Below are 18,777 nucleotides of genomic sequence, written 5' to 3' on the forward strand. Positions count from 1 at the left end.
GCTTGGGAGAGAGGCGCGGTGAGGACCAACACACTCTCTTTGGAGAACTTCGAACCGTTCTTTTCTACATTTAATGAAAGCGACGAATGTGTTGATGATTCGATTATTTGAACAAATCGCGAGAACTTGTTCTGAAGGCAGATGATCTGCGGGTTGCACAATGCTTTCCTACTCGGATTGCCGGGCTTTAGTTTATTTATGCAACGCCACGAGAGGACGAAATTGTCTAGCTAGTTAACTGGATTGCGGATTACGTTTATGCTTATCGTTTATACAAGTTGAGGGGTCGTGTGAGGATCAGAAGTGATTTTATACGAAGAACGAAGACATTCGTAAGAGTTTTTGTCGACTGTTTGGGAGAAAGAGGCTTAGCCTTAGCTGGGTCTCTGGTTAGCTAGCACCCAAGCCGGGTGAATAAAGGCTGATCCGTGGGAAAAAAGTTGGTGTGACAATGCTTGAGATAATGTCTGAGCACCAAGGTAAGCAATTCTTTTGTAATTAATGATAAATATTACCGTTGTAAGCGTGATCGCGTTTTATTATCTGACTTACTTGGATGATATCAGTCGTCATTGTGTTAACTGGTTATAATTAGCCGCGTAGGGGTTACATTCTTTAAAAAGACCGCTGGAGTAATTACAAACTATGTAGATTAAATACAGTTGACTTCAGATACATGACTTTTGTCATTGCTTACGTTGCATTTGTATTAAAATATTTAATGATTTGAATTTTTCATTTGCAGCGTAAGAGTGGTTGGTTCATGCTAGTCTAGTTAGTTGGTTAGCTTTAGGCAACGTTGGTTACGTTTCAAATGGCGTAGTGTACACAATTATGTATTATACTATATATTTCTTGTATATATTTGTTTATATATCGTTTTCGTATGATTATTAACAAAGCGATAAATTAAAACTACACTCTTCGATTCGAGACTCGACTGTTGGTTACTGCTTTTTTTTAAGTTGGACTTGACTTGGCAATTGCGACTTTTTAAGTTCAAGTTAACTAACAAACAAAGTCAATGTTTATATTAATGTCGTATTACTACCAACTATGCGACAGTGTTTATCTACAGAATAACTCTGTTTAATGTCAATATAAGCTTTAATATCGTGTCACCTAGCTTAGCAACTTCTGCCACGCTTGCCTTTCTCGACCGCTCAGTACGAACCCAATTAAGCCCCAGCCTCAGTTTTTATTCTTTAACGCTATCAGGTACATTATTACTTTTTATTTAAATGTAAAAAGTCAAAATAATTGCATGCATTGGTCGCTGTAAGCAGGGCGAGGCGAGGTGGAGGTTAGCTAGCTCGTTAGCACTTTTATTGTCATGCTAAGGTTAGCACCAGTGCTATCTAGTCACGGATAAACCCGTTTGCGTTGGTTGTCAGGCTGGATAAAGAGTAGACATGGCAAACATTTTCTGTGTGTTATACAGATATTTTTATTTCTTGTTACATGTAAGGAATGCTGTCGTGGCTTGTTAGTTTACATTGGCTAAAGCTGCTAGTCTGCGTCGACAATAATACGCAGCAATTCGCCATGCGAAGTCCTTTTTGAACCCGAGCAAACGCTTCCTTCAGGTGGTGTGAGATTTGTTGTAAAAACTAGTTTTCGATCTAGAAGTTGCTCGTGGACTTCAGAATGGTGTGAATATAAAAAGTTGTTAAACTACTTTAATGAAAGATTTGGTTCTTATTTTAGAGAATGTGAATTTTTATTTCTTAATACATTGTTATGTTAACGTGGTTGAAAACGTTTTTACGGTTTACGTTATTTTAGCGTTTATTGTATTTTTCTGTCGAGTAATATAGGTTAAATATTTGCTGGTGCAGAAAAAGTTCTTTCAGTGTCTTTGTTGTTTGGCCTTCTAATTCCTAATGATTAGCCAGTCACTTTTTTGGTACCCAAACAAATAGTGCTGGTTTGACTCAGGTACACGGAACAGTGGTCTCTATGCCAAGGGTATGTTGAGAGAAAATTCATAAACAGGTCTGCCATCAATTAGCAGCTGCTGAAACACAGACTTTACATGTTTATAAATTTAGAGGCTGCAAGAAAGCCAGTGCTCCAAAATCTGCACACTAAAGCTTAAATGAAGCATGTTGTCACACACAAAGAAAGAGCAGTAACAGAATTTTGTTGCATGGCAGCCTTCTCTATAGACTATGGTAAAGCTCACCCTATTCTAGACAGCTTTTCCAATGTTTGTAAATTAAATGTAACTTAAATTTCTGCTAGAATATGTATGCAGTACATCTGGGAATAAAGACATTCATTTCAGCATAATGTGTCAGTTTAAACTGTCTTTTCAACTTTTAAAATAGCTTATTGTTTTTGGGATAATAATAGTGCAATTCTGCATTGTGAGTGTATGTAAATTTGTCTTATTGTAAGATGTTTTATACAATTAGGTTTTTTGGTGATTTATGTTTTGTTAAAATAACATCACACAGTTTGCAGTGGTATTTATTTTATTACCTAGATACAATTAATAGCAAGATTGTGACCTGTATGTTAATGTACAATCAGCGTCTGGTTTAATTGATGCATTGAATTCAGAGGAAACACAATCCTCCATACCCTACTAAAACCATTGTTTTATCTGCTAGTATTATGGTGGACACAGATAACAAGTTAAAAACTTGTGTAAACTATTTACTATTATCTCATAACACATACTAATTATAATACTAAGAGCATTAAAAGGCACAAATACACACAGAGTTGTTGCTTGCATGAGTCTGTCAAGAGGAAAATTGTTTCTCAAGTGAGCATCATGAACTGGTTAGGTCTATGTAAGGAATAAAGTTTTGCGTAGCCCACATGTTGTAGAAAACTGAGACTTGTGTGATACAGTTTGGATATCAAACCTTCCCCTAACCGACATTTGCTTTCTTTCCCCCCACAGATTCATTACTGAAACGCAAAACTGAGCCCCTGGTAAGCTTAACTGTAACTGCTAAGGTTTTATAGTTGCCGTTATGAATTTTAAGGTGTTCTGAATCAAAGTTTTTTCTTTTTCAGCCACCAGAGCGACGGAAGAGAACAGTGGAGGACTTTAACAAGTTCTGCAGTTTTGTTTTAGCATATGCTGGATACATCCCATCTCCAAAAGAGGTGAGTCTTGTTAATAGCTGGCAACGTCAGTCCATATATGTATGAAGGGTGCGCGTGTGTGCATAAAAATTTAGAGCAGCTGTTTACATAAAGATCAACATTTATGATGTTAGTGTACATATTTCTCTGCATTCTTCGTAAGTGCTGTACTTATACAGCGCTGTAAAAAAGTATTTGCCCCTCACACAATTTTTTCTGTTTTTGCTCATTTGGTATCTTTACATGTTTTAGATGTTTAATTCATTTTAATATAAAAGAGTAAAAACAAAATGCTAATTATTCCATTTATTAAAGAACTTTTATCACCCCTGTGAAAAATAAATTTCCCCTCAAACCTAATAAATGGTTGAGCCACCCTTGGCAGTAACAATGGCAGTCACTTGCTATAAGTTGTTACATTGCTGTGGAGGAATTTTGGCCCTCTTTTCTTTGGCCCACAGAATTGTTTCATTTGGCTACACTCGAGGGTTTTCTAGCATGAACTGCCCATTTAAGCACTTGCCACAGCACCTCAATGAGATTCAAGTCAGGACTATTCCAAAACCTTAATTTTGTTTCTTTTGAGCGATTTAGAGGTGGACTCTGCTTCAGATCACTGTTTTGCTGCATAATCCAACCACTTGAGGTCACAAACTGACTGGCAGACGTTCTCCTTCAGGATATTCTGATAGAGAGCAAAATTCATGGTTTCAATTATGACAAGCTGTCCATGTCCTGTGAAATCAAAGCAGCCCCAGACCATCCCACTACCACCATGTTTGACTGTAGGTATGATGTTCTTATGGTGGAATGCGGTGGTAGCTTTACGCCAGATGTTATTGGACTCATTTTGTCCAGAAAGTTTCACTTTGTTTTAAAAGTCCACAGAATATTATCCCAACAGTCTTGGGGGTCATCCAGATCAGGGTGTTTCAGTCATTGGGTCGTGACCCTTGGGTGAGTCATGAGCCAAAAAATGGGTCGCAGAGAAAATAATTAAATAAAATAATTTATTTAGTGGTAGCTCAGTGGTTAAGGTACTGGACAAGTAATCAAAAGGTTGTGGGTTCAAGCCCCACTACTGCCAGGTTGCCACTGTTGGACCGCTGAACTAGGCCCTTAACCCTCAATTGCTCAAACTGCATTCAGTCAGAAGTCACTTTGGATAAAAGCGTCTGCTAAATGCTGAAAATGTACATTTAACCGGCACATAAACACAAAATAAACTTGTACATTAACGCCTCCTTGTGGAGGCTTTATAGTTCATCTTGTAACCCACAGTCGGACCATATTGCCACTATTTTTATTAATAAAGTATATAGAGTTTTGTGTTTCGTTTTAATTCATTGTTGCCTGTGGTAGAAATCACAGACAAAATGTGGGTCGCTTGAAAGAAAAGTGTGAATAACCCTGATCTAGATGTATATGTGAGATGAGCTTTTGTGTTTTTTTGTAACCTGGAAGAGTTAATGCTTTCTTGGTGAAATTTTGGTAGGCCAGACCCTCATAGTAGGGCTGGGCGATATATCGAGATTTTATAAAATATCGATATATTTTCATACGCGATATAAGATAAGACAATATCGCGTATATCGATATAGATGTTGCGTTCCAGTTAGATCAGACAGTTCGTCTTTCTCTTCTCCCAGTTTGTCTCTGCACATGTTCACCTGCCCCGCCTCTCTCCCTCACTGAACACAACTCGCCCCTCCCCACCGCTTCACCAGTAATTCAGGTTAACGAGGGGTTTACTTTAACGGGGTTTTACTTTTAATGTCACACAAGCTCAGCCGGAAACCGTGTCATTCCGACATCTTCCCTACACACTCGCTCCCTGCGCCCTATAGTACACTTAACATTCTTAAAGGGCCAGACAATATATTTGTAATTCACATTACACGACAGGAGATGCCTTTGAAAACAACTTTATTTTTTTCTTAGAATAGCTCTTTTTTTTTTTTTAAAGCTTTTTTAGCATGAATATTAATAAAAGTGCCTGTAAAAAAATTGGAACATGTAGCTTTGTCTCAGAAGTGTATTTTTGTTATTACCTTATGGGATAAAAAAATATCGAGATATATATCGTATATCGCCGTTCAGCAAAAAATATCGAGATATAATTTTTGATCCATATCGCCCAGCCCTACCTCATAGGAAAGTTGTCCATTGTTTCAAGATTTTCTATATGTGGATAATGGCTCTCACTGTGGTTCACTGCAGTCCCAGAGGCTTAACAATGGCTTTGTAACCCTTTTCATACTGATAGATTTTAATGACTTTTTATCTGTATTTGAAACGTGGCATCATGTGCTGCTTTTTGAGACCTTCTTTCACTGCAGCATTTTCAGAATCGTTAACTGTCATTAACTCTTATAAGGCTTTATTTCCTCTTTTCTTTTGTGTGATATGTTATTGTTCAACAGCTTTGTGTATTAGTGTCTTTTCATGCTCTCATTGTTAGTATGTGTTACTAGCTAGTCAAAGTCAATTTATAATCATGATATGCACAGTAGATGGTTAAAGATTTAAAGTCTTTGTAAGTCTTTGCTGGCAAAGACTGAGCTTTTAGTGGATCCTCTTTTTATACCCAATCGTGACACCCTCACCTGTTACCAATTCATGTGCTTATGGTGAAATGTTCCAAAATAGCATAAAGCTTTTCAGTTTTTATTTTGCCCCCTTCTCAACATTTTTGAGTGTGTTCAGGCATGCAATTTAAAATGTGTTAATATTTACAAAATATAATCAATTTAGTTCTATATGTACCTTTGTCAGTTAAATAAAGTTTTGAGGATTAACTTAATTAATTAATTTTTTTTTTAATTTAACGAAATGTAGTAATTTTCCCGTTTTGTGTCGTCTTCATAGGAAAGACCATGGTCTCCAGCCTCCTCCAGTTCACCGCACAGTTCTGGTACTTCAGGCGAGGGCGGCATGGGAGTTGGTGCCAGTTCCAACATGGCAGCAAGCTGGGGTGATGGCTCGTCAGACCTTCACACTATTCACACCTTCGTGCAGAAAGCTCGTGCCAACAAGAATGTGAAAAGCATGCAGCACATGCCCTCTGACAGTAACCTGCTGGAGAAAATGAGGCTAAATGACTCTCTCTACAAGAGCCAAACGGCCAGCAAAGCTGAGCGCAAGAAGGACAAAAAGAAACGGCTTTCTGTTGGCTCAGGTGCAGGAGACAGCAGCAGCAGTGGCGGTGAGAAACGTGCCAGAATCAAACGCAGCAAAAATCCCAAACAGTCCAAAGCCCTTAAGAAGCTTAAGAGCTCGGCACCTAGTGAGACAGACTCTGAGACTGGCCTCGGCCAGGGAGATGAGCTCACTGGTCAGCCAGCAGCACCTCTACGAGGCCTGCAGTCCCCAAGAACAGCCCTGGTAAAGCCTGAACGAGACGAGGCCAGCAGGGATGCAGAAATGAGCTCCAGTGAGGGGGAGACGTGGATTGCAGATGAGGACATCATGGTGGAGTCAGGTGAGCGGATTAACCTTGGCATGATAGACAATAAGTGATATGGAATCTTGTGGTGATAGGGTGGACTAGCATGGCAGGTGGATCACCACCACAAACACAATAATAGTAAATTGAATTGAGAGCGCAACTACAGTCTGTACAGAGTAATGTTGCTGCATTGAAAAGCACCTTCGCCCACCCTTAGTGAGCATGTGCCAGATTTATTTACAGTTGTTTTCTAGAAAATAATTAAAAATTCTTGTATAATGTCCCAGTATAAAGGAAGAACTGGTTATGCTCAACGTAACTCTTTGGCATACCATGACTTTTTCTGGCCATTTCATTATGACTGCATGGAGCCTGCATTACCCAGGAGGCACTTCATGACCTTATCTGTTCCTGTTCTCCAGTACAACGAAAAGTAATGGTAATTCTAGCCTAAGAATGTAAAACTTAATGATTTGCTAATACACACCTGCGAATGAGGGGATTACCGAAACTTTTTTGCTGATGTCCCCCCCCCCCCCCCCCCCCCCCCCCCCCCAATGGTGAGGTTCACGTAATGCTATGCGTTTTCTGTATTTGTTAGCCCAGTCCAAGATTCGAACCCCTGGAACTCTTAACAGCTCTTACTGTTACACCAGACAAGCTAACTACACCTGATTATATACTAGAATCCCAGTGTATGAAAAATAAACGTGCAATAGTTTCCTCAATTGTACTTTGAATATATAATAGTTTTTTTAATTTGACTGTGGGACAAGAAACAGTTCTTGATTGAACATTTCCCCCCTTTCAAACAGTTCTTCCATTGTCAGGTCAGTTACTCAGGAATTACACTTGTTTGTAGTTGGCTTAATCAAAGACTGTATTGTTGCAATGTAATGCCTCCTGTGTTAAATGTGAATACAACTTTAACACTGTATTCTCACCCTGTAGGTGATGACTCATGGGACTTAATCACCTGTTACTGTGGGAAACCCTTCGCAGGACGCCCCATGATTGAGTGCAACCAGTGCAGCATATGGGTTCATCTTTCGTGCGCTAAAATCAAGAAGTCCAACGTCCCAGACATATTTTACTGTCACAAATGCCGGGAAGCAAGACGATCAAGTTATAAAAACAGTTAGAGGAGTTCCTGTTCCACAGCTCAGGAAAATCATGTCATTCACTTTTTCTACCCAGTTTGACAAGAACAGTTTCTCTAAGAGAATGGTCCTCTGGTTAATGGTTCTGGTTGGTTTCCCTTCTGCACAGCACAGTTATTTACATATTTGACAATCAAAGCTTGTTTATAACACCATGGTAATTACTTCATTTTTGTAGACAACCTATTTACAAGCATTTTTTCCTCAAAATAGTCTGTATGTTAAATGTATATGTGTTTGGAAAGCTTAGTGTAAAAGACCCTTAGACCCTGTTTGCACTTTGTTGTTTTCTGCATCTCGTCTATTGCATTACTGGTGAAGATTTTTCAATTAAATCAACAATAATGACGAGGCAATTCTCAGCATGAGAAAATTAAAACATTTATTTTAACCAACCGGAAAACAAACTATATAAAAATAAATAAAAAAACAGACGCATCCAATTACATGATGTGTTAGTGACGCACCTAAAAGTTACATTTATTGTTGATTTCTGTTGCTAAAAATGTCAGGTTGGCAGGTAACACAGGCTTTTGTTGCTATTGTGTTTCATGTGCTGTGGCTATATAAACTCCCAAAAACATCGTAGTGTTAATAAATGTAATTATTGTAGTTTAGTTTATTTGCATTAACTGAAAATGCAGTCTGAGTAAAACTAGCAAAAAAAGAATCAGTTGAGTAAACCGTCACTAACTGTTTATTGCCTTCAGGTTAATGATTACCTCAGTGCCACAAAAAGAGGTCTCCATACTCCCCAAATTACAGTTAATATTCGATTTTCCATATTGTGGATTGAATACTTTAAAAGGACTCGTGATTTGAGACATAAACGGATTTCTGATACAGTTTTAGTGTCTCTTGGCTTTTACGCAGAGTTTAAAAATTTTTACACTACCCTGTTAAAACTTCATTCCTGAACCAGGCTACTATAGTGTGCCTTCTTTGTGAGGATGGGCAATTAAAACAGCCTTTGTCTCTTGCCATAGTTGCCTGTACATCTGATTTGAATCACTAGCTGTGTGGAGTTACTAGAAATCATACTGATTTGATTAACTCCCAGTAATCGATTTGCTTGCTTAGCACCATGGGCTTTAATGGTACTTTTTTTGCCTATGCATACACTGAGACGAAAGCCTCCAGTGTTCCGTTAACAGGAATTCCGATGTGGCTTTTTTATGCTCCCGATTTTTCCTTCTGTATTAAAAATGTGGGTATTTTTGCCACTCTATGCAGGATTAAATTATTTTTATGTTTCATTGAATCTGGATGTGGCTGCCTCTTCAAGATTAATTTGACAAAACTATTAATTTGATTAAAATTAGCACAGAAAAATGCCAATTGCTACCAGTTCTTCTGTGCACAAATGTATTTTGCATAGACCTAAAAATAAGGGGCAACAATTGCCTTGGTAGGTAAAAGATAATTTGCGTACTATGCACTTAATAAAGAAACTGGATGTTTAACTGGACGATAATTTATCACCATAAGACTGGTGTACAAGACACAAAATGTGTAAACAGGGTCTTCAATGCTAAGGTTTGTCTATCCACATGTTGGTCTGTGTACAGGTTTCAGTTGTTAAACACTCATAATTTCTAGTCTCAGTCATAATTTAGTTACACTTGTAGTTGTAATTTAACTAAATCATCTTGATTTATGTGATACATGATATTAACTGGTAATCTTCCATTTTCTGGCGCTTTTTTTATCTCAGTTTATGATCATGATAATCTTGTCATTAACTAGCACTTAGCTCCTAACTGCAGATCACTGGGTGCTGACTCAGAACTTTAAATGTTGATTTGCTTTGTTAGGCGAACTCCAAACGATTCTGCTTTGGTTATGTGGCCTTCATTTAGCCACACAATGTTCAGACTGAAATATTTGCATTGCCTGCACTGCAGTTCTCACAAATGTAAGTAGTGGTGCATTGTGAATTAACTATTTTTGGTTGTTTACTTTTAAAGGAAGGTTAAAGGTTTGTGAGGCTTTGAGTGATGTTCAAAAGCTTTGCAACTGCCATCTGGGTGTTAATGCTTACTCAACCCTATGTTCATAGTTGTAATTAATTTGTTTGTTTTTCTTTTCTCAAATAAGCTTAAATGGGCTTGTAATCCCATTGTAATTTAGCTGGTAAAGATCATACCATGAATATTAGACATGACAAGTTATTTGAAAGTAGTTTGGAGAACAAATCTCCTTTTTCTGTGTACAGAAAAGTTAATGCTGCAGGTTTTGTGGCATATTTTGTTTCTATTATCTGATTTCCTTTTGTTTGTTGGTGAGGTTGGGGGTTCTAACTCCCCAAACGTAGACCCACCTACCTCTCCTGTTTTACTCTGTAAATAGTATCTTTTGAGAACTGTACATACATAGAAGAAGAGAAAAGCCAAGCAAATGTTATATTTTTGGCATCTGTTTTCTTTAAATGTACCTGAAGAAATAAAATCTTTTCTTTATTGAGGATCCTACCTAAAGTTCATGTGGTTTTTTTTTTGTCAGCAAAGAGCTATTTTAAATAAAAATTTTGTATGCATGCACTTGCAGTGAATGATGCAGTAGTTTCACATGTTGACTATGTTATTTTTATAATATGAGTAGTAGTTGCACATACACTGAACTTACATAACTTACATTTCTAAATGTTTGTTCTAGTTAAAAAAATAGTTCATGGATCAAAACCCTTAAGAATTAATACAATTTTGACAATGTTATAACTATCTAAAATTTTATTTCAGAACCTTTTTAAAGTTGATCATTTAAAGTTTAAATGAAAAAGATCTGGTTCTGTTGACAAATGTCCATGTGTACTGTTATTTGACCCCCAGCCTCAGTACGTGCTGGATGCCTTAATACATTGCTGAAGCCTCAGTACATCCTGTTGCCTTAATAACATTTAATAAACAATTTTGGTAAGTACTAACAAGCTTCTTACAACTCTCTTGTGGAAACTTTCCAATTCTTGGTGTTCAGTTATGTTGAGGTTAAGGCTCTGTGCAGCCCACTATTGTTCTTTCACACTAAACTTGCCAAACCATAGAGACTTTGCTTTGTGCAGGGGTGCTGCTAGGGATTTTGGGCTCCATGAAAGGATATTACATAGGACACATCACCTCAGGCCATAACAGCTCTGAAAATAAAATGCTGCTCAGCATTCCGCAAACAGTGGAATTCAATACCTGATATTTTCCTTCTAAGCAAAGTGCTAAAACATTTTATGGTTTAAATGTCATTTCATGTTATTCATTTCATAGTTTAAATGTGATTAAATCAATCTATGCATTGTTTAATAAAGACAAGTACATGTACTATTGGGTGGGCATCAGGGACGACTGCTCTGTTCTGCTCTCCTCTCAGCCTATCCTCTCTTCTCCAACCCCTTTCTATACCCTATATTCTAATCTCCTCTTCAATATTTACTTTTTTTTCTCGCTTACATCCATGTCAACATCCTCATACTTCTCTCTCTTCCTCTCTCTCTTCTCTGAACACACCAGAGTGAACATAAAAGAAATTGTATTTTAGAAATGGAGATTTGAACATATCTGATCCGACTGGCAATTATATCAAGAAACACTGACTCGCCTCTGGTACTACTGTAAACTTCCATTTGACTAGTATTCATTTAAAATTGTCGACTTACTGCCGCAAAAAATAAAATAAATACTAATACAGCTATATCATAAGCAAGTACAGCTACACAAATATGCAATAAATAAAAGCTACTACTATCTACTATGTTACACGTGGATTACTACAATGACACCTTAATGAGACTTCATGTGGATTTAATAATACATATAACGTAAACACATTAACATTAGCTGAATAGGCTTGTGACTATTGTTGGTTGCTGTGTGAACATGTGGCTAACTTTTCACGTAACTTAGCTATAACAGCTAATGTTAGGGATGATTGATTAGCATTTGATTGATTAGCACATTGATGTTCTACTTTAAACAATGACTGACTTTTTTTTTTAGCAATATGTTATTTATTTCCACAATTACAGTTCTTGTGCAAAGTGACATGACTTTTAATGCAAGTCAGAACAATTATAAAGACTTAGCCATGGCTGGATTACTGACCGGGTCAGTGGGGCCAGCGCCCAGGGGCCCTTGAGGTCAGGGGGCCCCGGGGCGGGCCCTGGCCCAAAACATTTTGCGATGCCTATCAACATTTATGATACAATATATTTTTATTTCCGAGGGCCCTCCATTTTAAGGATCCTCTGACTATTAGGGACAACCAGGGGCCCAGACTATCCTTAATCCGTCCTTGGACTTAGCTGAAGTGAAGTGCTGGTGGCACAGTGTTACAATAACAGATAACTCAAGTTATGAGTGGAATATATTTTATATTTTTGCATCAGTATATTGGGGGAACATGTAAAGCACATATCAATATCCCAATACATGTTGTGATTAAGGCCTTGGATTAAATGTGTAACTAGGTTTTTTTTTTAATTAGACATGAAGTCCTTACTCGCAATTTCCTGCTAGCAACAAGTACTGTTCGCGCCTGGTTTGAGGGTGGACTGAACCATTTCAGTAGTGCTGTGTGATACTGCAAAATTGGTACTGATCCGATACCAAGTAAATACAGGGCCAGTATCACCAATACCAATACCGATACTTTTTACTCATAAAAGCAGTTTGTTTACTTCGGTGGCTAAGTGGGTAGCACTGTTGCCTCACAGCAAGAAGGTCCTGGGTTCAATCCCCAGGTGGGGCGGTCCGGGTCCTTTCTGTGTGGAGTTTGCATGTTCTCCCATGTCTGTGTGGGAGTCCATGACTGTGTTCGATATAACCTTGTGAACTGATGAACCTTGTGTAATGAGTAACTACCGTTTCTGTCATGAATGTAACAACAGTGTAAAAACAAAATTTAACAAGCTAATAAACAAGCAAACAGTTTGTTTACTTTCATGTAGGGGAGAGCAGTGTGTCATGATTTATGAGTAAGGCATTTATTACTATAATAAACTAAGTCTAAAGTTTTTGTTCAGAACCAATTATTATTATTATTCATTACACTTTTCTGAAATTATCCCCACACATCGCTCCTCTCTCTCAGTCATTCTCTCTCTCACTGCTACATATGTTTGGTCTCTCAGTGCCCTTGATCACGTGACGGTACGACAACAAAACTCAGCAGAGCAGGATGAGGGAGTAAGATGTGAGAGAAGCGGCGTCTGTATAGACGTGTCTACTTTCTTATGAAACAGAAGAAACGCACTAAAAAAAAAGTAAAACTGAAGTATTGATACTATCGCTATAGGTGTGCAGTATTTTAACTATACGAAAGACATTACAGTTGTGAGTTAATACCCAAGGTAAACAACCGGATACTTGTTAGCTTAGTCGCTAGTGTTAGCTGCTAAGCTAATTGCAGTGATTTCTGTTTCTATAAGCACTCTGTATTTATAACTCTTTATATTAATAATGTAATACATACATTTTTGTCAGATTTCTTGTTTCTGGGTGCTTTGCTCTCTCACAACGTTACCATCATGGCGTGATTTCCCTCGGGATAAGTAAAGTAATCACAATCAGCCTGTGGCACTGCTGAGGTGTTATGGAGGCCCAGGATGCTTCGATAGCGGCCTTAAGCTCATCCAGAGTGTTGGGTCTTGTGTCTCTCAACTTTCTCTTCACAATATCCCACAGATTCTCTATGGGGTTCAGGTCAGGAGAGTTGGCAGGCCAATTGAGCACAGTAATACCATGGTCAGTAAACCATTCACCAGTGGTTTTGGCACTGTGAGCAGGTGCCAGGTCGTGCTGAAAAATGAAATCTTCATCTCCATAAAGCTTTTCAGCAGATGGAAGCATGAAGTGCTCCAAAATCTCCTGATAGCTAGCTGCATTGACCCTGCCCTTGATAAAACACAGTGGACCAACACCAGCAGCTGACATGGCACCCCAGACCATCACTGACTGTGGGTACTTGACACTGGACTTCAGGCATTTTGGCATTTCCTTCTCCCCAGTCTTCCTCCAGACTCTGGCACCTTGATTTCCGAATGACATGCAAAATTTGCTTTCATCCGAAAACAGTACTTTGGACCACTGAGCAACAGTCCAGTGCTGCTGTTTCTGGTTCAAAAGTGGCTTGACCTGGGGAATGCGGCACCTGTAGCCCATTTCCTGCACACGCCTGTGCACGGTGGCTCTGGATGTTTCTACTCCAGACTCAGTCCACTGCTTCCGCAGGTCCCCCAAGGTCTGGAATCGGCCCTTCTCCACAATCTTCCTCAGGGTCCGGTCACCTCTTCTCGTTGTGCAGCGTTTTCTGCCACACTTTTTCCTTCCCACAGACTTCCCACTGAGGTGCCTTGATACAGCACTCTGGGAACAGCCTATTCGTTCAGAAATTTCTTTCTGTGTCTTACCCTCTTGCTTGAGGGTGTCAATGATGGCCTTCTGGACAGCAGTCAGGTCGGCAGTCTTACCCATGATTGCAGTTTTGAGTAATGAACCAGGCTGGGAGTTTTTAAAAGCCTCAGGAATCTTTTGCAGGTGTTTAGAGTTAATTCGTTGATTCAGATGATTAGGTTAATAGCTCGTTTAGAGAACCTTTTCATGATATGCTAATTTTTTTAGATAGGAATTTTGGGTTTTCATGAGCTGTATGCCAAAATCATCAGTATTAAAACAATAAAAGACCTGAAATATTTCAGTTGGTGTGCAATGAATCTAAAATATATGAAAGTTTAATTTTTATCATTACATTATGGAAAATAATGAACTTTATCACAATATGCTAATTTTTTGAGAAGGACCTGTATAGTTTACACTGTTATTTCCATAAAATTGCCCCTATTTCTGTATCTGCAAAGCAAAGTATTCAAAAACTTACAATCTTCTAATGCCTGCCAAGGTACTAATGTCTGTTAGGATTTTAATAACGTGACGGTAGGACAACAAAACACAGCAGACAGAGCTGGAGGAGTAAGGTGTGCATGTAAGATGTGAGAGGAGCGGCGTCTGTACACACATGGTCTTTACTTTCTGATGAAACTGGAGAAACGTGCTGAATGTTGCGGAGAAAAAGTAAAACTAAAGTATTGATTCCATCACACTGGTATCGATCCGATTCCAATACCAATGTTAGTATCGATAATATCGATATTTGGATCGATCCGCCCACCCCTACATTTCAGAAAGGGGTAGAGGGCAGAAAGGTTATCTGGATGTTTATTTATTTAATTTTTTTTTTTGAAAAACAAGAAAGACAAAAAGTTAGTTAAAATAAAATATCATTTTAATGCTGAAAGTTTAAGAATTGTCCTACTCCTCACAGCGCAAATGAGCATAGTCATGATGAAACAAGAAATAGCCTTTCCCAAACTGTTACCACGATGTTTGTATTTATTTTACACACATATTACAACTGGATGTGGCAAAAAATACCTCAACTCAGTAATGGGGGAAGTCTTTGTTCCACATTCTAGTGTGTGTGTGTGTGTGTGTTTACATATTGTATATTGTCTATTACTATTATTTCTTTTTTATTTTTTATTTTTCATTTTTTATTATATTTCCTAAATATGTAACTAAGCTTTGGCAATACGAATGTTCATATTTTGTCATGCCAATAAAGCTACGTTTGAGTTTGAGTGTGTGTGTGTGTGTGTGTGTGTGTGTGTGTGAGAGAGAGAGAGAGAGAGCTCAACATGCAGCGCAGTGGTTTTGTTAGAATTTTATTGAGCGTAGGACACAAAAAGTGTCTGTCAGTGTACATACCACTAGAGGGCAATATTAAATAGCAATAAATAAGGCAATTTACAAACGACAGGTAAAAAAAACAACACAACTTGTTATATACATAATTCTGGATACATATTAAGCCTAATCCTAGATTAAATAGTGTTTTATTATAACACTTATTAGCTGAGTTTAAGACTAGACTTAATCTGTGCCTTTACAATCAGTTTATGTCCCATGATGGTGCTATTAGTTGTACTATTCACGTCTTTCCTCTGGTTCCTCCTGAAACAAAGAGGGAAAATATATATTGTTTAGTTTTAATAAATGTTTTGCACAACGACGTATCAGTGTCTTCTAGACAAAATACACTGGATTGACACGAATGACTGGATTGTGACTTTTAGTGACATATAAGGCTTTATTTCCATTGCACTTGTACCCAAAGATATGTTACGTTTTTAATCAGAGAGCCCAAATTTGTTGGTTGTTTCTATTGGCAAGTAAAGGTTCTATTGGCACCTAATATTTGGTTTCCTTTCCTGGCCAAGGATCAAGCGTACCGATTTAGCCCATCTGGGTAAAGCAAGAGAGCAACAGTACAGACGGTTGATTGGCCAAATGCTGGGGTTTAAATATAAATCCGAAATCCTATCATTTCTGTTCCAAATTTTTGAAAATGTGTTCAGAATAAAATACAGTAGTACCTTGTAACTCAACGTCCCCTAAACTCAAAATCTTTAAAACTCAACACCCTTCGTCGAGAAATCTGTACCCTTAAACTCGACGTTTACCTTAAAATCAATGTGTTCAGTATAAAATACAGTAGTACCTTTTTGTAAATGTGTTCAGTATAAAATACAGTAGTAACTTGTAACTCAACGTCCCCTAAACTCAAAATCTTTAAAACTCAACACCTTTCCTCGAGAAATCTGTACCCTTAAACTCGACGTTTACCTAAAACTCGGTGTGTTCAGTTTTTCAAATTAACAATAAACAGCCGCATTGTTCAGCACTTGGCTTGGGCGGTGCAGTAAGACGTATATGAGACGTTCTATTGTTCTATTCTAGTTTTACCTGTTTTTAATTGTATTTTAGTGTTTTTTATATTATGTTTGTTATTTTCAGTGTATAAGTGTCAGAAACAACCCCATTATTTTACATTAGCCTAAAATATATGCAATTCCACAGAACCATGGAACGCATTAACAGGTTTTCCATATATCCTTATAGGAAAAAATACCTTGAAACTCAACGCTTGTCCCAGAGCTAACTGAACAATGAACACCAGAAATGTAAAGTATGTGAAATGTTTCAGTATAAAAGCAATTAATTTTGTTAGTGGTATCTTTTTTAAGTTGCATTCTACACTAAATAATATATTTACAAACATACAAAGACCTTTTTGGATTGATTTAATTCATATTTCAGGATGCTCACCTTTCTGTTTCTATTCGACAAATATGAGCTGCCAATCCTGTCCAAGGGAACAGTTACTCTTAACCTGCAGGGAGAAAACAAAGAGAAATGAATGGGCTTTGGATCAGTTGACTTGCAAATTGGCAAGACTCTTAAATGCAATGCAAAATAGATTAGTTATTGTGATTTAAAGCTGCTTGGGTGTATTAGCATGATGTACTTGTTTTACAGTGCACTACCCACCTCTTGTCTTTGTTCTTGTGGCGGTGTGAGTTGGTGAGAGGTGATGAAATGCGTTCTACAATAGGAGAAAAGGCGACTGATGATCGAGCCGGGTTTGGCTCCCAGTCCCGGGTCATTTCCCCTCCGTTATCAGGAATAAACTCTACCAGGTCCGAAAGCTCTGACAAGTGAGAGGAGAGGTCTCGTTCCACCTTATGGGTACTCTGCAGAGAAGAAACAAGACAAGAACACACATTTTATTGATTTTATTCTTCTAATTAGTCAGAATACAATGGCTGATCAATGTAACATCTTTTTAACTAAGTCGGGATGCAGATTATCTACATAAAATGTGGATGTAAACACACCAAACACATTTAAATACAATTAAATGTGGAAATATACACACAGTACATTTGTTTAACTTCAGAAAGATTCATTTTGTATGTGTAGATATGCATTATACATTACCTGTTACTGATAGATACATTATTGTTACAGGAATACCAACATATTGTGATAGGCTAGGCTATGTAGTTATCACAGACAATCATTTAAAAAAAAAAAAGATAACTAGATTTCTTAGGCCACTTGTTTGGGTTGTCAAAACTTATTTTAATTATTTGGAACAATGAATTTCCTTAATTTCTTAATAGAAGTATTTGTAAATTAAAGCCATGATTTTTTGTTTGAAAGAAAAATTAGTCAGGCAACATAGTTGTATCAGATCACACATGATAACACAACATTTTACTACATTGCTTTAGTGATGGAACACCTTGGTGAGACATTCTCCAACAACCCCTCCAAACCCCTAGTTTACTGTAATACATTTGAATTCACTATACAGTATATATTCATATTTGTAAACTTTTTAAAGCAAAAATCAAGTTTCTTTTTTTTTTTGTTTAGAAAAACATGCATGCATTAGTGCCCTTGGTAATCACACATATGGGAAGGATAAACATTAAATTAAAAGACTGTTTTTTAAAATACTAATAATATTTGATGTGTAAATCACACATGAAACAAATGATCTGTATCCTAGATTTTTACAGGAACATAAAATATCTTCTTACAATAATATCTAGAAAACAAAACTTGAAAATCAAATGAAAGTTTAGGTTTTGCGCACTTACTCTGGTCAGTCGTAGCCTGTCTGGCAGCAGGAATGCATACAGTTCAGCCATTAAAAAGCACAGAGACAAGATGAGCAGTAAGCACCTGGACAACATCTAGATCCAACAAAATAAAATGTCAATCACAGTTTTAATGTACATATTTTAATAATAAATGATTTTTTGCACAATTTTAATATTACACATTTTGATGGAACACTATGCACACACACTACATGGCCAGAGTATTTGAACACCTGACCGTGAGCTTCTTGGACATCCCATTTCAAAAGAAATGGTATTAAAATAGAGTGACCTCTGTGTGATCTTTTTGGCTAGACTAGCCACTCTTTGTGTGTGTTGTAGTTCTCTACCTTGTTAGTAGGTTATTCTATTAGCCTTATCCTTGATCCTGTTGCTTATAGATCTGCCTCAGTAGTGATGCTGTCTGTCCTCTGTAGGTCTGGCATGACCATTGGGTATTTGTAGACATAAGGCTGGGTGGGTTTATAAGTTCAGAGAATGGCAGGATGATTATAGTCAGGGTGGGCGTGTGTATGTGTTAGATGGTTTTACCCACCCCACAATTCAATGAGCAT

At 37.6% G+C, this 18,777-nt stretch overlaps 1 protein-coding gene across 1 annotated transcript; it reads left to right on the forward strand.

Annotated features, from left to right (window-relative positions):
* phf23b (PHD finger protein 23b) lies at positions 1 to 10,188 on the forward strand. The gene is made up of 5 exons (XM_062993176.1): positions 1 to 479; positions 2,915 to 2,946; positions 3,031 to 3,123; positions 5,971 to 6,583; positions 7,502 to 10,188. Exons 1-5 carry the CDS (start codon positions 452 to 454, stop codon positions 7,690 to 7,692), a joined length of 957 nt encoding a protein of 318 aa, XP_062849246.1. The 5' UTR covers positions 1 to 451; the 3' UTR covers positions 7,693 to 10,188.
* Positions 10,189 to 18,777: the final 8,589 nt, after the last annotated feature.

The sequence above is a fragment of the Trichomycterus rosablanca genome, chromosome 4, assembly GCF_030014385.1.
Source record: "Trichomycterus rosablanca isolate fTriRos1 chromosome 4, fTriRos1.hap1, whole genome shotgun sequence".
NCBI classification, from domain to species: Eukaryota; Metazoa; Chordata; class Actinopteri; order Siluriformes; family Trichomycteridae; genus Trichomycterus; species Trichomycterus rosablanca.